This window comes from Trichomycterus rosablanca, chromosome 24 (genome assembly GCF_030014385.1).
Source record: "Trichomycterus rosablanca isolate fTriRos1 chromosome 24, fTriRos1.hap1, whole genome shotgun sequence".
NCBI lineage: Eukaryota > Metazoa > Chordata > Actinopteri > Siluriformes > Trichomycteridae > Trichomycterus > Trichomycterus rosablanca.
In genome coordinates, this window is record NC_086011.1 from 16,384,752 (window position 1) to 16,402,957 (window position 18,206).

At 41.2% G+C, this 18,206-nt stretch overlaps 1 protein-coding gene across 2 annotated transcripts in view; it reads left to right on the forward strand.

The window, feature by feature from the left end:
- Window positions 1-11,751: 11,751 nt before the first annotated feature.
- si:ch211-236d3.4 (protein FAM107B) overlaps window positions 11,752-18,206 on the forward strand; it is a 28,076-nt gene continuing 21,621 nt past the window's right edge. Inside the window, exon 1 of one of the 2 annotated variants that reach the window (XM_062986768.1) lies at window positions 11,752-11,830. In XM_062986768.1, the coding sequence (XP_062842838.1) occupies window positions 11,807-11,830 (24 nt within the window). In that variant the 5' untranslated portion in view covers window positions 11,752-11,806. The remainder of the gene's footprint in view (window positions 11,831-18,206) is intronic. The other variant, XM_062986766.1, reaches the window with a different exon arrangement.

The window sequence follows — 18,206 nt, forward strand, 5'->3', positions numbered from 1 at the left end:
AGTTGGTGTCCTCCGACGGCACTTCTGTTCCCGAGTTGGTGTCCTCCGACGGCACTTCTGTTCCCGAGTTGGTGTCTTCCGACGGCACTTCTGTTCCTGAGTGGGTGTCCTCCGACGGCACTTCTGTTCCTGAGTTGGTGTCCTCCGACGGCACTTCTGTTCCTGAGTGGGTGTCCTCCGACGGCACTTCTGTTCCTGAGTTGGTGTCCTCCGACGGCACTTCTGTTCCTGAGTTGGTGTCCTCCGACGGCACTTCTGTTCCTGAGTTGGTGTCCTCCGACGGCACTTCTGTTCCTGAGTTGGTGTCTTCCGACGGCACTTCTGTTCCTGAGTGGGTGTCCTCCGACGGCACTTCTGTTCCGGAGTTGGCGCCCCCTGATGGCGCTCCTGTTTCCGAGATGACGCCCCCAGATGGCGCTTCTGTTTCCGTGTTGGCGCCCCCCGATGGTGCTTCTGTTCCCACATTGGCGCCCCCCGACGGCGCTTTTGAACTCTCGTCGGCGCTCCCCGACTGCGCCTCTGGATTTCTGTCGGCAGCCTGCGTCCCACCATTTTTATCACGCCTGCCTGAGGACATTTTTAATGACTTCAAATTTACCCCGCAGGGCCCAGGACCTCCTTGTTTTTGTTTTTTTAGGCACTCCAGGTGTAGTGCCTTTGGGAGGGGCATCTGTCACACTGCTAGCCTCGGTGTGCTCATATGTGCCACGCCTCTCTTCTCTGTGTGCACACTCACTCCCCTGCCATGCCTCACAGGTGATTGGCTCCCTGAGCTAATCAGCCCCAGCTGCTCCTCGTCAAGGAGCATTTATAAGGAGAGCTGGGGCAATGGGCAGGTTGGAGACTATTTCATTGTAACTCTGTTTGCTCTGGTGACTCCTTGCTCCTTGCTCCTTGCTCCTTGCTCCTTGCTGTTTCATCCGGTCTGTTTAGTCCTGTCCAGTCAGTTTAGCCCTGTTAGTCTGTTTAGTCCTGTTTAGTCTTTGTTTAGCCTGTCCGTTAGCCCTGTTAGTCTGTTTAGTCTGTTTAGTCCTGTTTAGCCTGTCCGGTAGTCTGTTTAGCCTGTTTAGTCTTGTTTAGCCTGTTTAGTCTTGGTTTAGCCTGTCCGTTAGCCCTGTTAGTCTGTTTAGTCTGTTTAGTCCTGTTTAGCCTGTCCGGTAGTCTGTTTAGCCTGTTTAGTCTTGTTTAGCCTGTTTAGTCTTGGTTTAGCCTGTCCGTTAGCCCTGTTAGTCTGTTTAGTCTGTTTAGTCCTGTTTAGCCTGTCCGGTAGTCTGTTTAGCCTGTTTAGTCTTGTTTAGCCTGTTTAGTCTTGGTTTAGCCTGTCCGTTAGCCTGTTTAGTCTGTGTAGCCTGTTTAGTCTTGGTTTAGCCCGTCCATTAGCCTTTTGTTTGTTTAACCTCCATGTGTTAGCTCTGTGTTATCTTGTCTTGGTGTGCCTGTCTTTTGTTTATTAATAAATATAGTTTAGTTTATTACATCTCTGCGTGTGTGTCCGCCCCTCCTGTCCGTCTAGCCCACATATCCGTTACACCATGCAACTATGTTATTGAACTTATTATGTTATTGTACAGCTACTCTTTAACAAGACAACTAACAAATGCCTTTATGGTCAAATAATTTTATTCCTTTCCATTCATTGTTTAGTCCTAAACAATAAAAACAACAAATATATAATGTACTGGCTCTACCCACAGGTTCTAGAACTTTTCCTTATATAATATACTGGCTCTACCCACAGGTTCTAGAACTTTTCCTTATATAATATACTGGCTCTACCCACAGGTTCTAGAACTTTTCCAAATATAATGTACTGGCTCTACTCACAGGTTCTAGAACTTTTCCTTATTTAGTGTACTGGCTCTACTCACAGGTTCTAGAACTTTTCCTTATATAATGTACTGGCTCTACTCACATAAGTCTTATGACTACATTGTAAGTCCAGCGAGTTTCTTGTGCATCTTGTGTGGGATTGTGGGTAGGGAAGAGACTGCACATAGGGAGGGAAGAGACTTCCATTAGGTGTGAAGAACGTGGTGGCCACATTGTGTTGCCCGACCCCAAATTGAACCAGCGATTTGACTCGGTGTGACTTTAAAGGACAGAGTGCTACACTCGTCTCACGACTTCAGGATGCTCTTATTTATGCAATAATATGTGGACACCTAGACATTATACATTACACTACAGTTCCTAAATAAAATGTATACTTTTACACCGAGTTTTAACACTTCACTTTTTACATTTCCTAAATGTAGAGGTTTAAATATTTGACAAATGCATCAATAACCATGCAACTATGTTATTGAACTTATTATGTTATTGTACAGCTACTCTTTAACAAGACAACTAACAAAAGCCTTTATGGTCAAATAATTTTATTCCTTTCCATTCATTGTTTAGTCCTAAACAATAAAAACAACAAATATATAATGTACTGGCTCTACCCACAGGTTCTAGAACTTTTCCTTATATAATATACTGGCTCTACCCACAGGTTCTAGAACTTTTCCTTATATAATATACTGGCTCTACCCACATGTTCTAGAACTTTTCCTTATATAATATACTGGCTCTACCCACAGGTTCTAGAACTTTTCCTTATATAATATACTGGCTCTACCCACAGGTTCTAGAACTTTTCCTTATATAATGTACTGGCTCTACCCACAGGTTCTAGAACTTTTCCTTATATAATATACTGGCTCTACCCACAGGTTCTAGAACTTTTCCTTATATAATGTACTGGCTCTACTTACAGGTTCTAGAACTTTTCCTTATATAATGTACTGGCTCTACTCACAGGTTCTAGAACTTTTCCTTATTTAGTGTACTGGCTCTACTCACAGATTCTAGAACTTTTCCTTATAAATTGTACTGGCTCTACTCACAGGTTCTAAAACTTTTCCTTATTTAGTGTACTGGCTCTACTCACAGGTTCTAGAACTTTTCCTTATATAATGTACTGGCTCTACTCACAGGTTCTAGAACTTTTCCTTATTTAGTGTACTGGCTCTACTCACAGGTTCTAGAACTTTTCCTTATATAATGTACTGGCTCTACTCACAGGTTCTAGAACTTTTCCTTATTTAGTGTACTGGCTCTACTCACAGGTTCTAGAACTTTTCCTTATATAATGTACTGGTTCTACTCACAGGTTCTAGAACTTTTCCTTATACAATGTACTGGCTCTACTCACATGTTCTTGAACTTTTCCCTATATAATGTACTGGCTCTACTCACAGGTTCTAGAACTTTTCCTTATATAATGTACTGGCTCTACTCACAGGTTCTAGAACTTTTCCTTATATAATGTACTAGCTCTACTTACAAGTTCTAGAACTTTTCCTCATATAATGTACTGGCTCTACTCACAGGTTCTAGAACTTTTCCTTATTTAGTGTACTGGCTCTACTCACAGGTTCTAGAACTTTTCCTTATATAATGTACTGGCTCTACTCACATAAGTCTTATGACTACATTGTAAGTCCAGCGAGTTTCTTGTGCATCTTGTGTGGGATTGTGGGTAGGGAAGAGACTGCACATAGGGAGGGAAGAGACTTCCATTAGGTGTGAAGAACGTGGTGGCCACATTGTGTTGCCCGACCCCAAATTGAACCAGCGATTTGACTCGGTGTGATTTTAAAGGACAGAGTGCTACACTCGTCTCACGACTTCAGGATGCTCTTATTTTCTCTCCCTGGGTGTGAAGGCTCACACTCGTTTCTCTGTTGAGGGACAAACAGTCCTACTTCAAGATGAGCTAACGTGCCATATAGAGAAACAACTGCATTTTAGTATTAGACCCCAGTAACCTTAAGCTCATGGCCAAGGTGTTTCAAACACTTTAAGCTCAAGAGCAGGAGCAAAGCTCATGTTTATTCTTACTTTCAGCTTTTAGTTTTACTTTCACTGTGTGAAATTCTCCAAGTTTACATTTGTTTTATTATTATATATTTCTTGCTTTTCTCTTTACATCTAAAATATAGCACTTGTTGGATTCTCACAGGAACAGAAAAACGAGGAGCGAGACTTTGATACTTCAAAGCATTTTATCATTCTTCAAAAATAAAGAGATGAAAAGTCTACAGTCTGATTTAGAAACACTGTTGATAGTTTGGAACATACAGACATGATCGTTACTCGATGCTGCTTCATTATTAATTAAAATCTCCACATCATTGCACAGATAAACAGATTGCACAGTTTTGGCGGCTGATGAAACATCCACGAGGAACCTGGAAACAGAACCAGATCTTCGCTCGCAGGAATACGTGGCCTGGACTAACGTTTGAGTTTTCTCACAAAATAAATGTGTTGGTATTTAATTATTTATCAAAAGTGAATGGATCAATTATTAAATGATATTTCAACAGACAAGACAAGACCCAATCTTTTTTATATATGTATTTTTTATTGAGCAGGATGGTCCACCACCAATAATAATGAAATCTTTAAAAAATCGGACTTTGCTGAAGCTCAGGTGATCATTTTTTTTATCTTGAGGTTTGTTGAGGATCACACCTCCTCAGACGAGAGACAAGAGCTCTGTAGCCAGATAATAAAAGGTGTTATTTTGCCAGAGGAGTATTTGGAGGAGAAGCATTACAACCCAACATCACTGTACCTACAGTAAAGCATTGTGGTGGTAGATTTTGAGACACTGGTGTGATGCAAGAAGTGGATTTCATTGGCAAGGCAAAGAACATCACCACTACCAGGCCTGAAGTAATGTAAGAGTCTTATCAAAAACAAATGCTTTTTAGTTTTAATGAAATTGTTTTAGATGATTTTAATATACAGATTTATATATTTAATATATTCACATTTGTGAATGTGAAAAAGATATCACCTTTTTCCAAAGTGCTCTTTATGATTACCAAAGAATTTATTATTAGCGGCCAGGTGGGGCAGCGGGACTTTCCGCTATCACACCAGCGCTGAGATTCTGAACTCCTCAGTTCGAAACTCGGCATTGCCACCGGTCGGCAACTGTGTTAGGACCCTGATTAGCAGATAGAGAGGCATCTGTGCAGAGTGCATGGGTGAAAAAGGGTTCCGCTAAAGGCTGACCGTGGGTCGGAGGAGGCGTAAGCGGTAATATACCCTCCTCGACTGTGTTGATATTTTGATAAATTTAACTGCCTAAGATTTATTGGTGGTGAAGCTAAACCTTTTTGTATTTTGGACCTTATTGTAACTCCTAAAATAATAAAAGCAGATTTTTTCATTTGTTTATACATTAGAAGTATGTTGACGTTTAATTAAGAGTTCACTTGATTTTAGGAGAACGGAAGTCAGATCACCAGCAAAACAAGAAAACAATCATTAAAGAAACTGAACAATCATGATGAGTGAGAGCAAAATGAACCTAAATGTACTGAAATCGGGTGTTTAGCCCTGGCATCCGCTCTAATCACTGCGCTTAGACAGGTGAACTTCCATTCCAAAATTCAGTTCGAGCAGCAGCGGCCGCGTGCCAGGGTAGTAAAGCCGCCATAAATTTTCTAAACAACCCCAGGCATTCAAACGAGAACTATAAAAGTTTGTAATGGACAGGAGTTTACAACACCTCGGAGCTTCATAAACTAGCGCCTGTCAGGTCTGGCGAATGTGTGAGCTGCTACGCGGCCATAAAGACGCGGTAGAGACGAGCGTGATCAGTGGTTATGCGGCGTTTAATGCGTTTAAGTCCTACCTTCACTAGAAGATTTATTTACGTGTGCAATAAAGACCTTGCAGAGCTAATTATGGGATGTGACGGCTTTGTAAATATGCCCAGCATCAAGCTAGTGCATCTTACTGCTCTTCTGAATTATTTGTTTGTTTGTTTATTAGGATTTTAACGTCATGTTTTACACTTTTGGTTACATTCATGACAGGAACGTTAGTTAATCATTACACAAGGTTATATCGAACACAGTCGTGGACAATTTTGTATCTCCAATTCACCTCACGTGCATGTCTTTGTACTGTGGGAGGAAACCAGAGTAAACCCACGCAGACACGGGGAGAACATGCAAACTCCACACAGAAAAGAGCCGGACCGCCCCACCTGAGGATCGAACCCAGGACCTTCTTGCTGTGAGGCGACAGTTCTACCCACTTAGCCACCGTGCCACCCCTCTTCTGAATTAACATCAATGGCTGCTAAGTCATATTATAACTGGGTCTGTCTGCAGGTTGAGCCACTAGTTGCTAAAATCAGGCAACCGTAGCTGCGCTGCCACTGCATTAGGTTTGTTTTGTTGAGAAAGAACCAAAAGTTTAGACACTGCAAAACCCTCGGTTCTACCATTGTGGCATCTTTTTATGGAGATAAAGAGTTCTTAGGTGCAGCAGTGTTGGTGGGATTTTTAAATAATATTTAAACCTTTTAGATCTCTTTATTAGGAACACATACCTGTTAGCATTCTGATCACAGAATGCTGTTGCTTGGAGCACGTTTCTCCGCCCAGCATTTAAAATGAGGTGATTAAAATCCCAACAACACTGCTGCACCTGATCCTTTTAACTGATAAATGGGATACATGAGATGACAATGTGTACAGAGCAAAAAATGAACTACTGTCAGTAACTGTATAGCCACAAGTTCATCTGTATGATACGTGTAGCTTATAAAATAATAAAGTAATGTACATCCCAGATAGGGCGGCACAGTGGCTCAGTGGGTAGCACTGCCACCTCACAGCAATAGGGTCGTGGGTTTGATCCCTATTTACATTTTCCACATTTAGCAGATGCCTTAATCCAAAGCGACTTACAGTTGTGACAGTACATATCTAAGCAATTGAAGGTTAAGGGCCTTGCTCAAGGGCCCAACAGTGGCAACCTGGCAGAGGTGGGGCTTGAACTGGCATCCTTCTGATTACTAGTCCAGTACCTTAACCACTAGGCTACAGCTCCCCAGTTTGTGTCTGTGTAGGTTTCCTCCGGGAGCTCCGGTTTCCTCCCACAGTCCGGAGACGAGTAAATGAGGTGAATTAGAGATTTAAAAAAATTGTCCATGACTGTGTTTGACATTAAACTTGTGAACTGATGAATCTTGTGTAATGAGTAACTCCCTGCCCTGTCATGAATGTACATTTTACATTTTCATTTTCAGCATTTAGCAGACGCCTTTATCCAAAGCGACTTACAGTACTGTGACATTATACAGTCTGAGCAATTAAGGGTTAAGGGCCTTGCTCAAGGGCCCAACAGCAGCAACCTGGCAGTGGTGGGGCTTGAACCAGCAACTTTCTAATTACTAGTCCAGTACCGTAACCGCTAGGCTACAACTGCCCTAGCGGTAACCAAAGTGTGGTAACCAAAGCGGTAACCAAAGTGTAACCAAAGTGTGTAAACATGACATTAAAATCCTAATGAATAAATAAATAAACATACTAGAAATGCGTACCTAATAAAGTGCTCGGAATGTATAGTATAACTTTCTTCTGTATAATATAACTTCTATGCTTTAGCTTTGTAGCGCAAGACTATCTAACTAAATCGTCTTGGCTCATGAAGCTGATCCTGCGTGAGGTAAAATCTGTGAAATGTATTTTTAACTTGAAATTAATGGCAGCAGGAGGCATCGGCTCCTTCTCCTCATTTGAAATGCCGTCTCCCAAACACACTCCTCACTTCCCAGTGCATGATTGTATTTATGTGCTCGATTAACAATGGCCAGATGGAGTGTATTAGCTTTGACAGAGGAAGCGCGGAACTCTTCTGAGGACAAATGAAATGAGTCACGGATCAGCCGGAGCGGACCTGATGGATGGAGCCGGACGCTCATTTGCATAAGTATATTTGATGGCACTATTAACAGTGCGGTAAATTGGAAATGAAATAACGTAGGCGCTGCGGTCCTGGTGCTCACCAAGGTCAGGTTCCTCATGTCAGTGTTCGGTGTCACGGCCCTAAAATAGCTGCATGGCACACATCCAGAATCTGATTGTACCGCAGAACAAAACACTTGAAAATGGCTGAAATAATAAATGTGAACGTGTTTATTCTAGAAAATGCCTCAGAAATATAAAAATCTATACGTACATATTAGGTTAACTAATCAGAAGGTTGCTGTTTCAAGCCTCACAACTGCCATATTGCCACTGTTAGGGCTTCAAGCCTCGATTGCTTGGATTGCACATATACATATAAATATGTACTTATTTAATTAGGATTTTAATGTCATCTTTTACACACTTTGGTTACATTCATGACAGGAACAGTAGTTACTCATTACACAAGGTTCATCAGCTCACAAGGTTATATCGAACACAGTCATAGACAATTTAGTATCTCCAGTTCACCTCACTTGCACGTCTTTGGACTGTGGGAGGAAACTGGAGCACCCGGAGTAAAACCACGCAGACACTGGGAGAACATGCAAACTCCACACAGAAAGGACCTGGACCACTTCATCTGGGAATTGGACCCTGGACCCAGCCTACATACACATACATACTCACTCACTCACTCACTCACTCACTGCCTTAACCGCTTATCCAATCAGGTTGCTGGAGCCTATCCCAGCTTTTCAATGGGTGCAAGGCACACAGTAACACCCTGGATGGGGCGCCAGTCCATCGCAGGGCAGACACACAAACACATACACACCCATTTATCTATAGGGCAATTCACTGTCTCCGATTAATCTGACTGCATGTTTTTGGACTGTGGGAGGAAACCGGAGCTCCCGGAGGAAACCCACGCAGACACGGGGAGAACATCATACACAAACTGTAGAAGTTTATTGTATATTTTATTTTTAATAAAACCAAGGCGCTTGGGTGACGTAGAAGATTTATTCTCAAGCCCACCACCTCAGGGAGATCAAGTTCCTACGTTCTGGCTTTAACTGGCACTTAACAGCCATTGGCCATTTCTTTGCATGACTATAGTATGACAGGTGTAAAAAAAAAAAAAAGCACATTTTAACTTTACGTGTGTCTCAGTAAGCGAATGTTAGTCTTTATAGCTATTACAGCATCCACACTTGTACTAAAAACATTATGAAGTGTGTATGTAAACGTGTGTGTCAATTTTATTGTCAGGCACTAAAGTTGGACATTCTAATTCATCCCATTGTGACTGAGGCCAGGGCTCTTTGCAGGCCCCAAAGTTTCTTCATACCTTATAACTTATCAAATCTGCTTCGTTCACAAAATTAGCATGAGTGCGAGTGCATCACCGCACAAGTTGAATGATTATATCGTCTTGTATTTATAGCGTGTTTAAATATTTAATTCCAGCCTTCCGCAGTTTGAAAAATCACACATTTCTAACAAACATTTTTCATGTATTTCTTCTGTAAATTGCCTAATTAAAATCCAGGCATAGGTGTCGTAACCGAATAAATGAGAGCACGGCACCCGTTTGTTTTAATAGTGCCATTTTAATTTGCCGGCGTATCTTCAGGTGAAACGAGCTCTACGCCCCGCTGAATGAAGAACACAGAAATAATTGATGACGGCGTCGTTTATTCTAAACTAATTAAAAAAAGCAAAGTGAATTCAAGCTGCGTTAATTGGCTTTAGCTGCTGCACGGCATGGGTGTCTGTCTTGTTTTCTTCTGAAAATGTTGCTTACACTCCTTGTTATCACTTCATTTGGGAAAATACGTAATTAGGAATCGCAACGAGAGCAAAAAGCGACAGCAGCTATTTCTGTAATGAACAAAGTAAAGAAGTTTGTTTTCATCATATTAAACCTTCCTTCCTTCCATCAATTTATCTGAAGTTAAAATTCAAAGTTTAAATACACCACGCCTGAAGGAATGTGGACGCCTGAAGGAATGTGGACGCCTGAAGGAATGTGGACACCTGACCACTGCGAGTGTGTCTGTGGCTGTGTATTACTGTGAGGGTGTGTTACTGTGAGAGTGTGTTACTGTGGGAGTGTCTGTGGGGGTGTGTTACTGTGAGAGTGTGTTACTGTGCGAGTGTCTGTGGGGGGGTGTTACTGTGGAAGTGTCTGTAGAAGTGTGTAAACTGACTTACATTATATTCCTAGTTTACTGCTTGTAACACCCACACCCAGACAAAGGAGAGCCACAGACTATCTGCATATCTAGAATATCAGACCCTTTTCTACACATGTGCAGTCGCCAGCTGAGTCTAAGTGAGCCATATTGTGTATGTAGATACACGCTACGCTCTTCAGCCAGCATCCACTACTTAATAGGCTCCTCAACCAGCCAACAGAGGTTTCATTTGCAGCGGGACTGATGAACCCCATCGACTTCCCTCCCTCTCCAAGGCACATCAACTGAAAAGCCAGCTGAGATTTGAACTCAAAAGCTGGTGCATTACACTGCTGCACCACATATTCGACCCATACCTACTAATTGTTAAGGAGGGGTGTTTCAGACACTGAATAGACACCACCAATTCCCATTTTCACACTACAACAATTTTTGGGAAGTCTTCCCTAAAAAGTGGTGGTTATTACTGCACCCCCCCTCCTCCCCCAAAAAAGAAGGGGGTAGGTTGGTGCACTCCATATTAATGTGTATGGTTCTGGAATAAGAAGAAGCTCATGTCCAGTTGGCTACATACTTTTGGTCATATAGTTTCCCTGAGATGATCAGTATATTAATGTTTATAACCAGGAGATGGCAGCACATGCTCCTGTTTACTTTCTCTGGTGAAGCTGGAGGCTTTTTTTGGTGATAAGGAATAAAGAATAACATTGGAGAACATTTTAAACACTTTGTTACAGAGTGACTTTGTAAACCTGAGGTCAGGGTCAGCAGTGATGTTCACAACACAATCAAGTCATGAATTATCATTCTGGGGCATGTAGCTCTTTTGTAACAGAGACTAGATATACAGTATATGCTACATGGACAAAACTATGTGAACAACAGATCATCCGTATGTGCTACTTAAACAGCTTATTACAAAACTATGGGAATTATAAACAAGGTGGTGCCACACTGGCTACTCTAACAGCCTATAGGTACTATATATTTATTTTATGGGAGAAAACCTATGCAGACATGGGGAGAACATGCCAACTCCACACAGAAAGGACCCGGAACAGTCCACTTGGGAATCAAACCCAGGACCTTCTTTTCTGGACCATTTTCTGGTTGTCCCAACTTAGACCTTAGTCCAAACTACATTTGTCTTTGACTGACCTCTATGGAATGCAAACACCATGTAGATGGAAAATCCCTTAAGAACTGGACCGATCCTAATACCTAATACCATGAACCAACTTTGGCTCCAATCCAATCTACACCTGCCCTTAAAGAAGAGGCCTGTGGGGGGTAGGGGGTCTGGTGTCTCCCTTGAGTTCTTATAATTCTAGACCAGTGCAGACACCAAGTGGCTCCCAGTGACTCTAGATTCCCAGCCTCAGGCCATCCCACCACACGCCCTCCTTAAGGCTTGCTCCTTTGTCACTAACAATTAGCATAAGCTGTAGTGGCCGGATCCTTAAGGAAAACAAGAGGGCAGTCGGACTGCCAGGCGACAGGTGGCTCACAAGGGTCGACACTCTTCTGCTGCTCATTTTCTCCCCGTCTTTGTTTTAAAATCTATTTCAGGCTGACCCACTGGTTAAATAAGGGTCGGTATATCGGACCTCTTTAGCTGACCTGGAAGCATGCCAGAGTGGGCATAATGTTTCAGCAAATATCCACCCGCAGGAGTCCCTTGCTGCTGACAAGGTGCCAGGGGGCAGAGAGAAGAATCCTTTCTTTTTACCCCCTCCCTCCCGCTCTGGTGCTGGAAGCTCTTCGTCCCAGAGCGGCGCAGGAACACACAGGGACAAATCTGGGAGTCGGAGACCCAGCCGAAAATCACCTGTCCCAGCCATGGGGGCTTCTTATGGAAAGAAAGTAAGTGGGAGACTCGCTTATACAGCCAAGTTTATCAGTTGTTAGTGGATGAAGGTGGTTTGCTGGTTGGTAGGGACTCTGGCCTGTTTGTATGCTGGACACGTGAGCAAACAGGGTTTGTTTTTTATATTTTGGCAACACTTAAGACTTGTGGCTGTAGTGCGACATACTATTTAGCGAAATAAAGTTTTAATAATATTATTTTTAACTACTGGTTCATTAAAACATAGCTCAGTCATTATGGTGTAAGTATAAACAAGGTGCATAACACAACTAGTTGTTAACAAAAATATTTTTACTTCTTTTGCCAAATGAAGTCACCAAACAAACATAAAAAACAAAAAGACACATTAATGACCACCTTGCGATTTCAATGATTTATACCTTTTTTTCTCAAAAATAAATAAATAAATAAATTAATTAATTAATCAAAACTTCTTACACATCTAGGTTTCATCAGTTTGTTGTATGTTTTCTGACCATCGCTGAGTCACAAATATACAAACAGAAGCTTGGAGAAATCATTTGACACTTCACAAGGTTCTACACTGTTATTTAACTCCTCTGTGCCCATTTAAATAGAACTAGCTTCACTGCACCTATTCAAACCTATACACATTACCTGGAACAGTGGTCTCTTGCCAAGGACGAACCCAATTGTTATTTATTTATTATGATTTTAAGTTCACTTTTGTTACATTCATGACAGGACAGGTAGTTACTGGTTACACAAGATTCATCAGTTCAAGTGTTTAATCTCAAACACAGTCATGGACAATTTTGCATCTTCAATTTACCTCACTTAAACGTCTTTGGACTGTTGGAGGAAACCGGAGCTTCCGGAGGAAACCCACGCCTCGGAATCAAACCCAGGACCTTGTTGCTGTGAGGCAACATGCCACCCAACCAAATTGTTATGAAAGACAGTTTGCCTAAATGGTCGAATATAATCCAAGGTTGTCTGAGAGTTAGAACCAGCTGGAACATGGGTGATTCACTGTGGTGAGTCTGTGGGTTTACATGCTGTCGCTTTACCATTTTAAACCTCATGGACTTCAGTAGCACCTCACAGCACATTTGCTCTGAGGTTCCTTGTTGAACCCACCTCCAGTTGTTGAAATAAAATCAGCCCACATCATCCATCAGAGCAACTACATTCACAAATATTTGAGCGATGGGGTGTGTATGTGTGTATGTGATGGTTTAGTGTTGCTCAGTGCTAAGGGCTGGTGGTGACAGCTGACAGCTGCTCTTAAGAGGGTTACCAAAGGATTATGGGATGTGTAAGGAGCTTTCTACTCCCTAGGTGGATTTGGTTCATATTTGATTGTACAGTCAGCTGTAGATACAAAACAACTCAGTATCTGTTCCATAGGTAGAGAAAGGATTTGTAAAATAACGTGTACATGAGCTTGGTGGACACATCTGACCATGAGCATGTTGGCTGTTCCCGGGCAGTGCCAACGTCATTTATTTTCTGTTTGCATTGTGTCAAATTAAAGAAAGAAAATTAAAAATGAAATGTTATATAAATAAAAGCCAAACAAACATATTTTAAAAGAAGAATAAAAACGTTTAACAAGGCCGTCAACAAAAGTACTATTCTATTCCAGACTACAGTACAGTCAGTACTGTAATTTAATCTCTGTGCCAGTTTCCGGGCAGCTTGGCATGAGCTAAATAACTCAGCTACCCCATAGAGTGCGAGCACAGCCCCCATTCTATACCAGTACAATAAAAAAAATCAAAAAGTATTTGATTACAACATGGTACTCATCTCCAAAATTATTTTTATATTAATTTTATTCTGATCAGGTGCAGTTAGAGGCAACTCGCATTCACACATTCACTCATTTACACCTAGGGACTATTTCGAGTAACCAATCTACCTTCTGAAGGATTTTAAGAGGTAAAGGAAGTCCCAGAAGGGAAATCCACATGGACACAGGAAAACATGCCAAAGTTTCCAGACAGTGACTCGAGGTTAAACCACGGTATCCAACACTACCAGCTGCACCATTGAGTCACACAAATTATCCAAAAAAAGCAGCAAAATCAGTGCAATATCTGGAATGGCTACAGAGGGGTGGTCACCTGCAATGCCAGCTCAAGGGACCAACATTTTGACATGCAAAAAATATTTTCGAGTTTCTCTCTCTTTGTGGCTATAACAGACTCAGTTTTTGTAAAGTAGTTTACTGTGCCTGGTATGGATGAGAAAATCTTGCTTATAATTGACTATCAAAGTCATATAATAGTGTTTAATTTGGTGAAGGTCGGGCGGCACGGTGGCTCGGTGGGTAGCACTGTTGCCTCACAGCAATAAGGTCCTGGTTCGATCCCCAGGAGGGGCGGTCCAGGTCCCTCCTGTGTGGAGTTTGCATGTTCTCCCCGTGTCTGCGTGGGTTTCCTCCCACAGTCCAAAAACATGCAGTCAGGTTAATTGGAGACACTGAATTGCCCTATAGGTGAATGGGTGTGTGTGTATGAGTGTATGTGTGTCTGCCCTGCGATGGACTGGCGCCCCATCCAGGGTGTTACTGTGTGCCTTGCGCCCATTGAAAAGCTGGGATAGGCTAATTGGATAAGCGGTTAAGAAAGTGAGTGAGTGAGAGGGTGAAGGTCGGGGCTTTGTTACAGCCACATGTTCCTCCACATCAAACCATGTCATTATGGACCTCACTGTGTACACAGGGGCACAGTTATGTTAGAAGAGGAAAGGACCTTCCTCAAACTCTTGCCACACAGGTGGAATTGCTTAACCCACCTGCTATTAATACATGTGGCTGAAACACCTGAATTTAATAAGCAGGCGTGTTCAAATATTTTGCCTATTGAGTGTAATTTGAGTAGATTATTATTATTATTATTATTATTATAAAGGAAACGATTAAAAAGGTTTTTTTTTTATTATTTTTAAATCACTTGAGTATCTGAGATTGACTTATTAAGTCCCTTGTAAGCAGGTGTAACGTTTGCTTGATTTATTAATTCCTAATAAAATATTGTACAAATCTCATTCTCTAAAATCCCCCGAGGCATGCGAGGTATTTTCATTACTTCTATAAGCTAACAGTAATGACACCAAGATTTTTCATTTCATCTGACTGAATATTTTACTTGATGATATTTATTATTCAGAAATCCATGATTTAAACTGAAGTGTTTCAGAAAGCTTCAGATGAAATTGAAATGTCTGAATATCCTGTTGTACATCATATTATTTAATGTTAGACACTCAAAGACGTGAAAGAAAAAATGACCATTAAAAGATTTGAGTTCCCATACAATAACCTGTTTTTTTAATTTATCACACTGTAAATTATTAGAAAAACATTATTGAAATAAAGCAGAAGATGACATTTCAGTTGCTTGCCATTCAATCTGTCAGAACTTAGAGGATCTGACACGAAGAATGAGATAAACTGCCCAAATCCAGGTGTGCAAAGCTTGACTAGACATCCAAGAAGTCTTATAAAGAGGTGAGTGTGCCAGGGTATACAGGGTAAGAGTGTTGTATAGTGTAAAAGTGTCCACCAGAGGGCAGGGTCAGACTGTATTGGACAGAAAATCTCAGAACCTCCAACAGCAACATTTCAAATATACTGGTTTCATCCTGATTAAGGTTGCACTGGGTCCGGAGCCTACACGAAAACCGTGCAGGACAGGAATACAGCCTGGATAGGGCAACACACATGCATTTACTTATTCAGGCACGGCTATGAGCAATTTAGGACTTTTGTATGTTTTTAGGAGATGGAAGGAAACCTAGAAGGAAAACATAGGGAGAACATGACAAACTCAACTGCACCCCTGACAGATTCTCCACTCTACTTTAAATAAAGTGCTAACTTTGTTACAGCAAATCTCTATCAGCAAATTAAATGTAATATTATCCAATATAAATCAAATATAAAATTACAATATACTAAATATTATAATCAGGGTTGCTTTGGGTCCAAAGCCAAACAGGGTCCAAATTAAACCTAGAGAATGTACTTAGGTTGAAAGTGAGGAAACAATGCATAAAAAAACAATGGAAAATAGGGGGGGGGGGATTAGAAAAATAAAATATATTATTATTAAATCTTATTATATTATTTATTTTTTACTTTTTTAATGTTTACAAATATTTTTGTTAACTGTTTGAATACTTATTAAATAAAGAAAATTAAAATTTTATATAAATAAAAGAAGAATAAAAATGTTTAGGCCATCAACAAAAATACTATTTTATTTTTAAAAATGGTGTATGCATATACAGTATATATATATATATATATATATATATATATATATATATATATATATATATATATATACTTTAAAAATGGACCTAACAAACTTTTGTCACTGACCCATATACAAGAGCACACCGTTCTTATTTATTGCTGCAGCCTGGAGAGCTGCAGGAAAGTTAAAGCTACTTTTAAGTTCTTTCATCTCATCAGGAGAGATCATTACTGACTCGGTCCTTCCTTTTCTCCTCAAGACATTCCGTCACAGAGAAACTTTAAAACTCATTACGCTCACCGGGAGGCCGGGGACTGTCTGCATCTGCCGAGGTGCCAGGCCTGCTTTCACATGTCATTTATGAATTTATATTTATGTAAATACATTCTTAGTGTTTCATCAGAGTGATGAAAGGTCCTACTTGGCTGGGAACTGGGGAATCCAGAATCCAACAGTTCTGCAAACCAAATCCAGAAAAAGAGTGCCTTGAAAACGTATTCAGTCACCTAAACTTATTTAATACTTCAGGGTCTCAGGATTGTTGTAGATCTTCAAACCTTTCCCTTTTATACAATCTGTGATTTAAACCCACTACCCAACAAACGGTCTAATGAGAAAATACTAGAACCTTTCGGCTTAAGTTGTAAGTGGATTCTGGAATGTGAATCTAAGCCTGGTAACACCATCCCTACTGTAAAGTATGGTGGTGGTAGCATTGTTATGTGAAGCTGGCAATCTGGTCAGTATTAAGTGTAAAATTAAAGGTGCATAGTACAAAGAGGTTTGAAAATAAGTTTCCCTGCTGCTACAAAACGTACAGTAAATGGAAAAGGACAAAATGGCCCAAACCTTCGTCTTTGTATTGCACTCTTTCTCTGTTTGGTTCTGGAAGGTTCAGGAAGGTTCTGCTGTGCCAAAATGACCCACTCATCCTTGTCCGTGTTCTCCGTTTGTATCCGTGAGTAATTAGCGGACTCCGTCCCCCTTTGCGTGGCCTCTGCTAATTGTCCGTGTTGTCTGGGAAACCCGAGAATCTAGGGCTGCCTACCAGAGCACCGAACCATAGCCGAAATCTATAAAAAGCCTTTTTGTTTGTGAGTTATTAGCAGGATGCTATGTCGCCTGCGAATGTTTTTTCCAAAGACAGTAAATAAAACATGGCTTAGATCAGATCGGACAAGGGCTGGAGAGAAAAGGTCAGACGGGCGCTATAGATTTTGTAACTGGACTCTGGAAGGTGGGCTGGAGCGTTTAGGTTGCAGAAACAATGAGGTTATTTTTTTGGTAGTCAATCATGGTCATACCTGGCTCACCTCAGCCTTTTGGCAATGTGAGATTGTTTTGGCTGCGGCTTACATTGTAAAACCAGAGATCAGTTCTGATTTTATACTATAATAGACATATCTTATTACTATGCATACTACTATTTCAGCACAGATTGACTCTCATTGCCTATAAGTGTATTGAAATTCAACTGTCTGATTATTAGTGCTGGCTTTGCATCTTATGGTCTCTTAAAAAGCCAGTCTTGCTCAAAAAGCAGCTCAGAGCCTTTTCAATGCCAATGAGGGAACATGCAAATCCTTTTGTAACAAACAAATTGATTACATTTTAGTATTATGTGTTTGTTCAGTTCAAGTTGGAGGCCTCTTCAAAGGAAATGTTATTTATTTAGCATGATTTGTGCTAGTACGTTTATATTACATTTACATTTTTGGCATTTAGCAGACGACTTTATCCAAAGCGACTTACAGTAGTGTGACAGTGTACAGTCTGAGCAATTTAGGTTTAAGAGCCTTGCTCAAGGGCTCAACAGCAGCAACCTGGCAGTGGTGGGACTTGAACCAGGGACACATACCCAGCTGATTAAAACCAACATTAAAACATGGAATTGGTGCCGCTCAGGTGGCGGAGCGGTAAAAACACACGCTGGAACCAGAGCTGGGATCTCAAATACATCGTATCGGCTGGGCTGAGCGGCCACATGAACAACGATCGGCCTGTTGTTCAGATAGGGGTTGGATTAAGCCGGATACGGACTCTCTCATAACTAATGCAATTGCGACCTCTGCTGGCTGATTGACGGCGCCTGCACAGATATGAGATAAGAGTGCTGTCAGGGTGTGTCTCTACGTACACAATG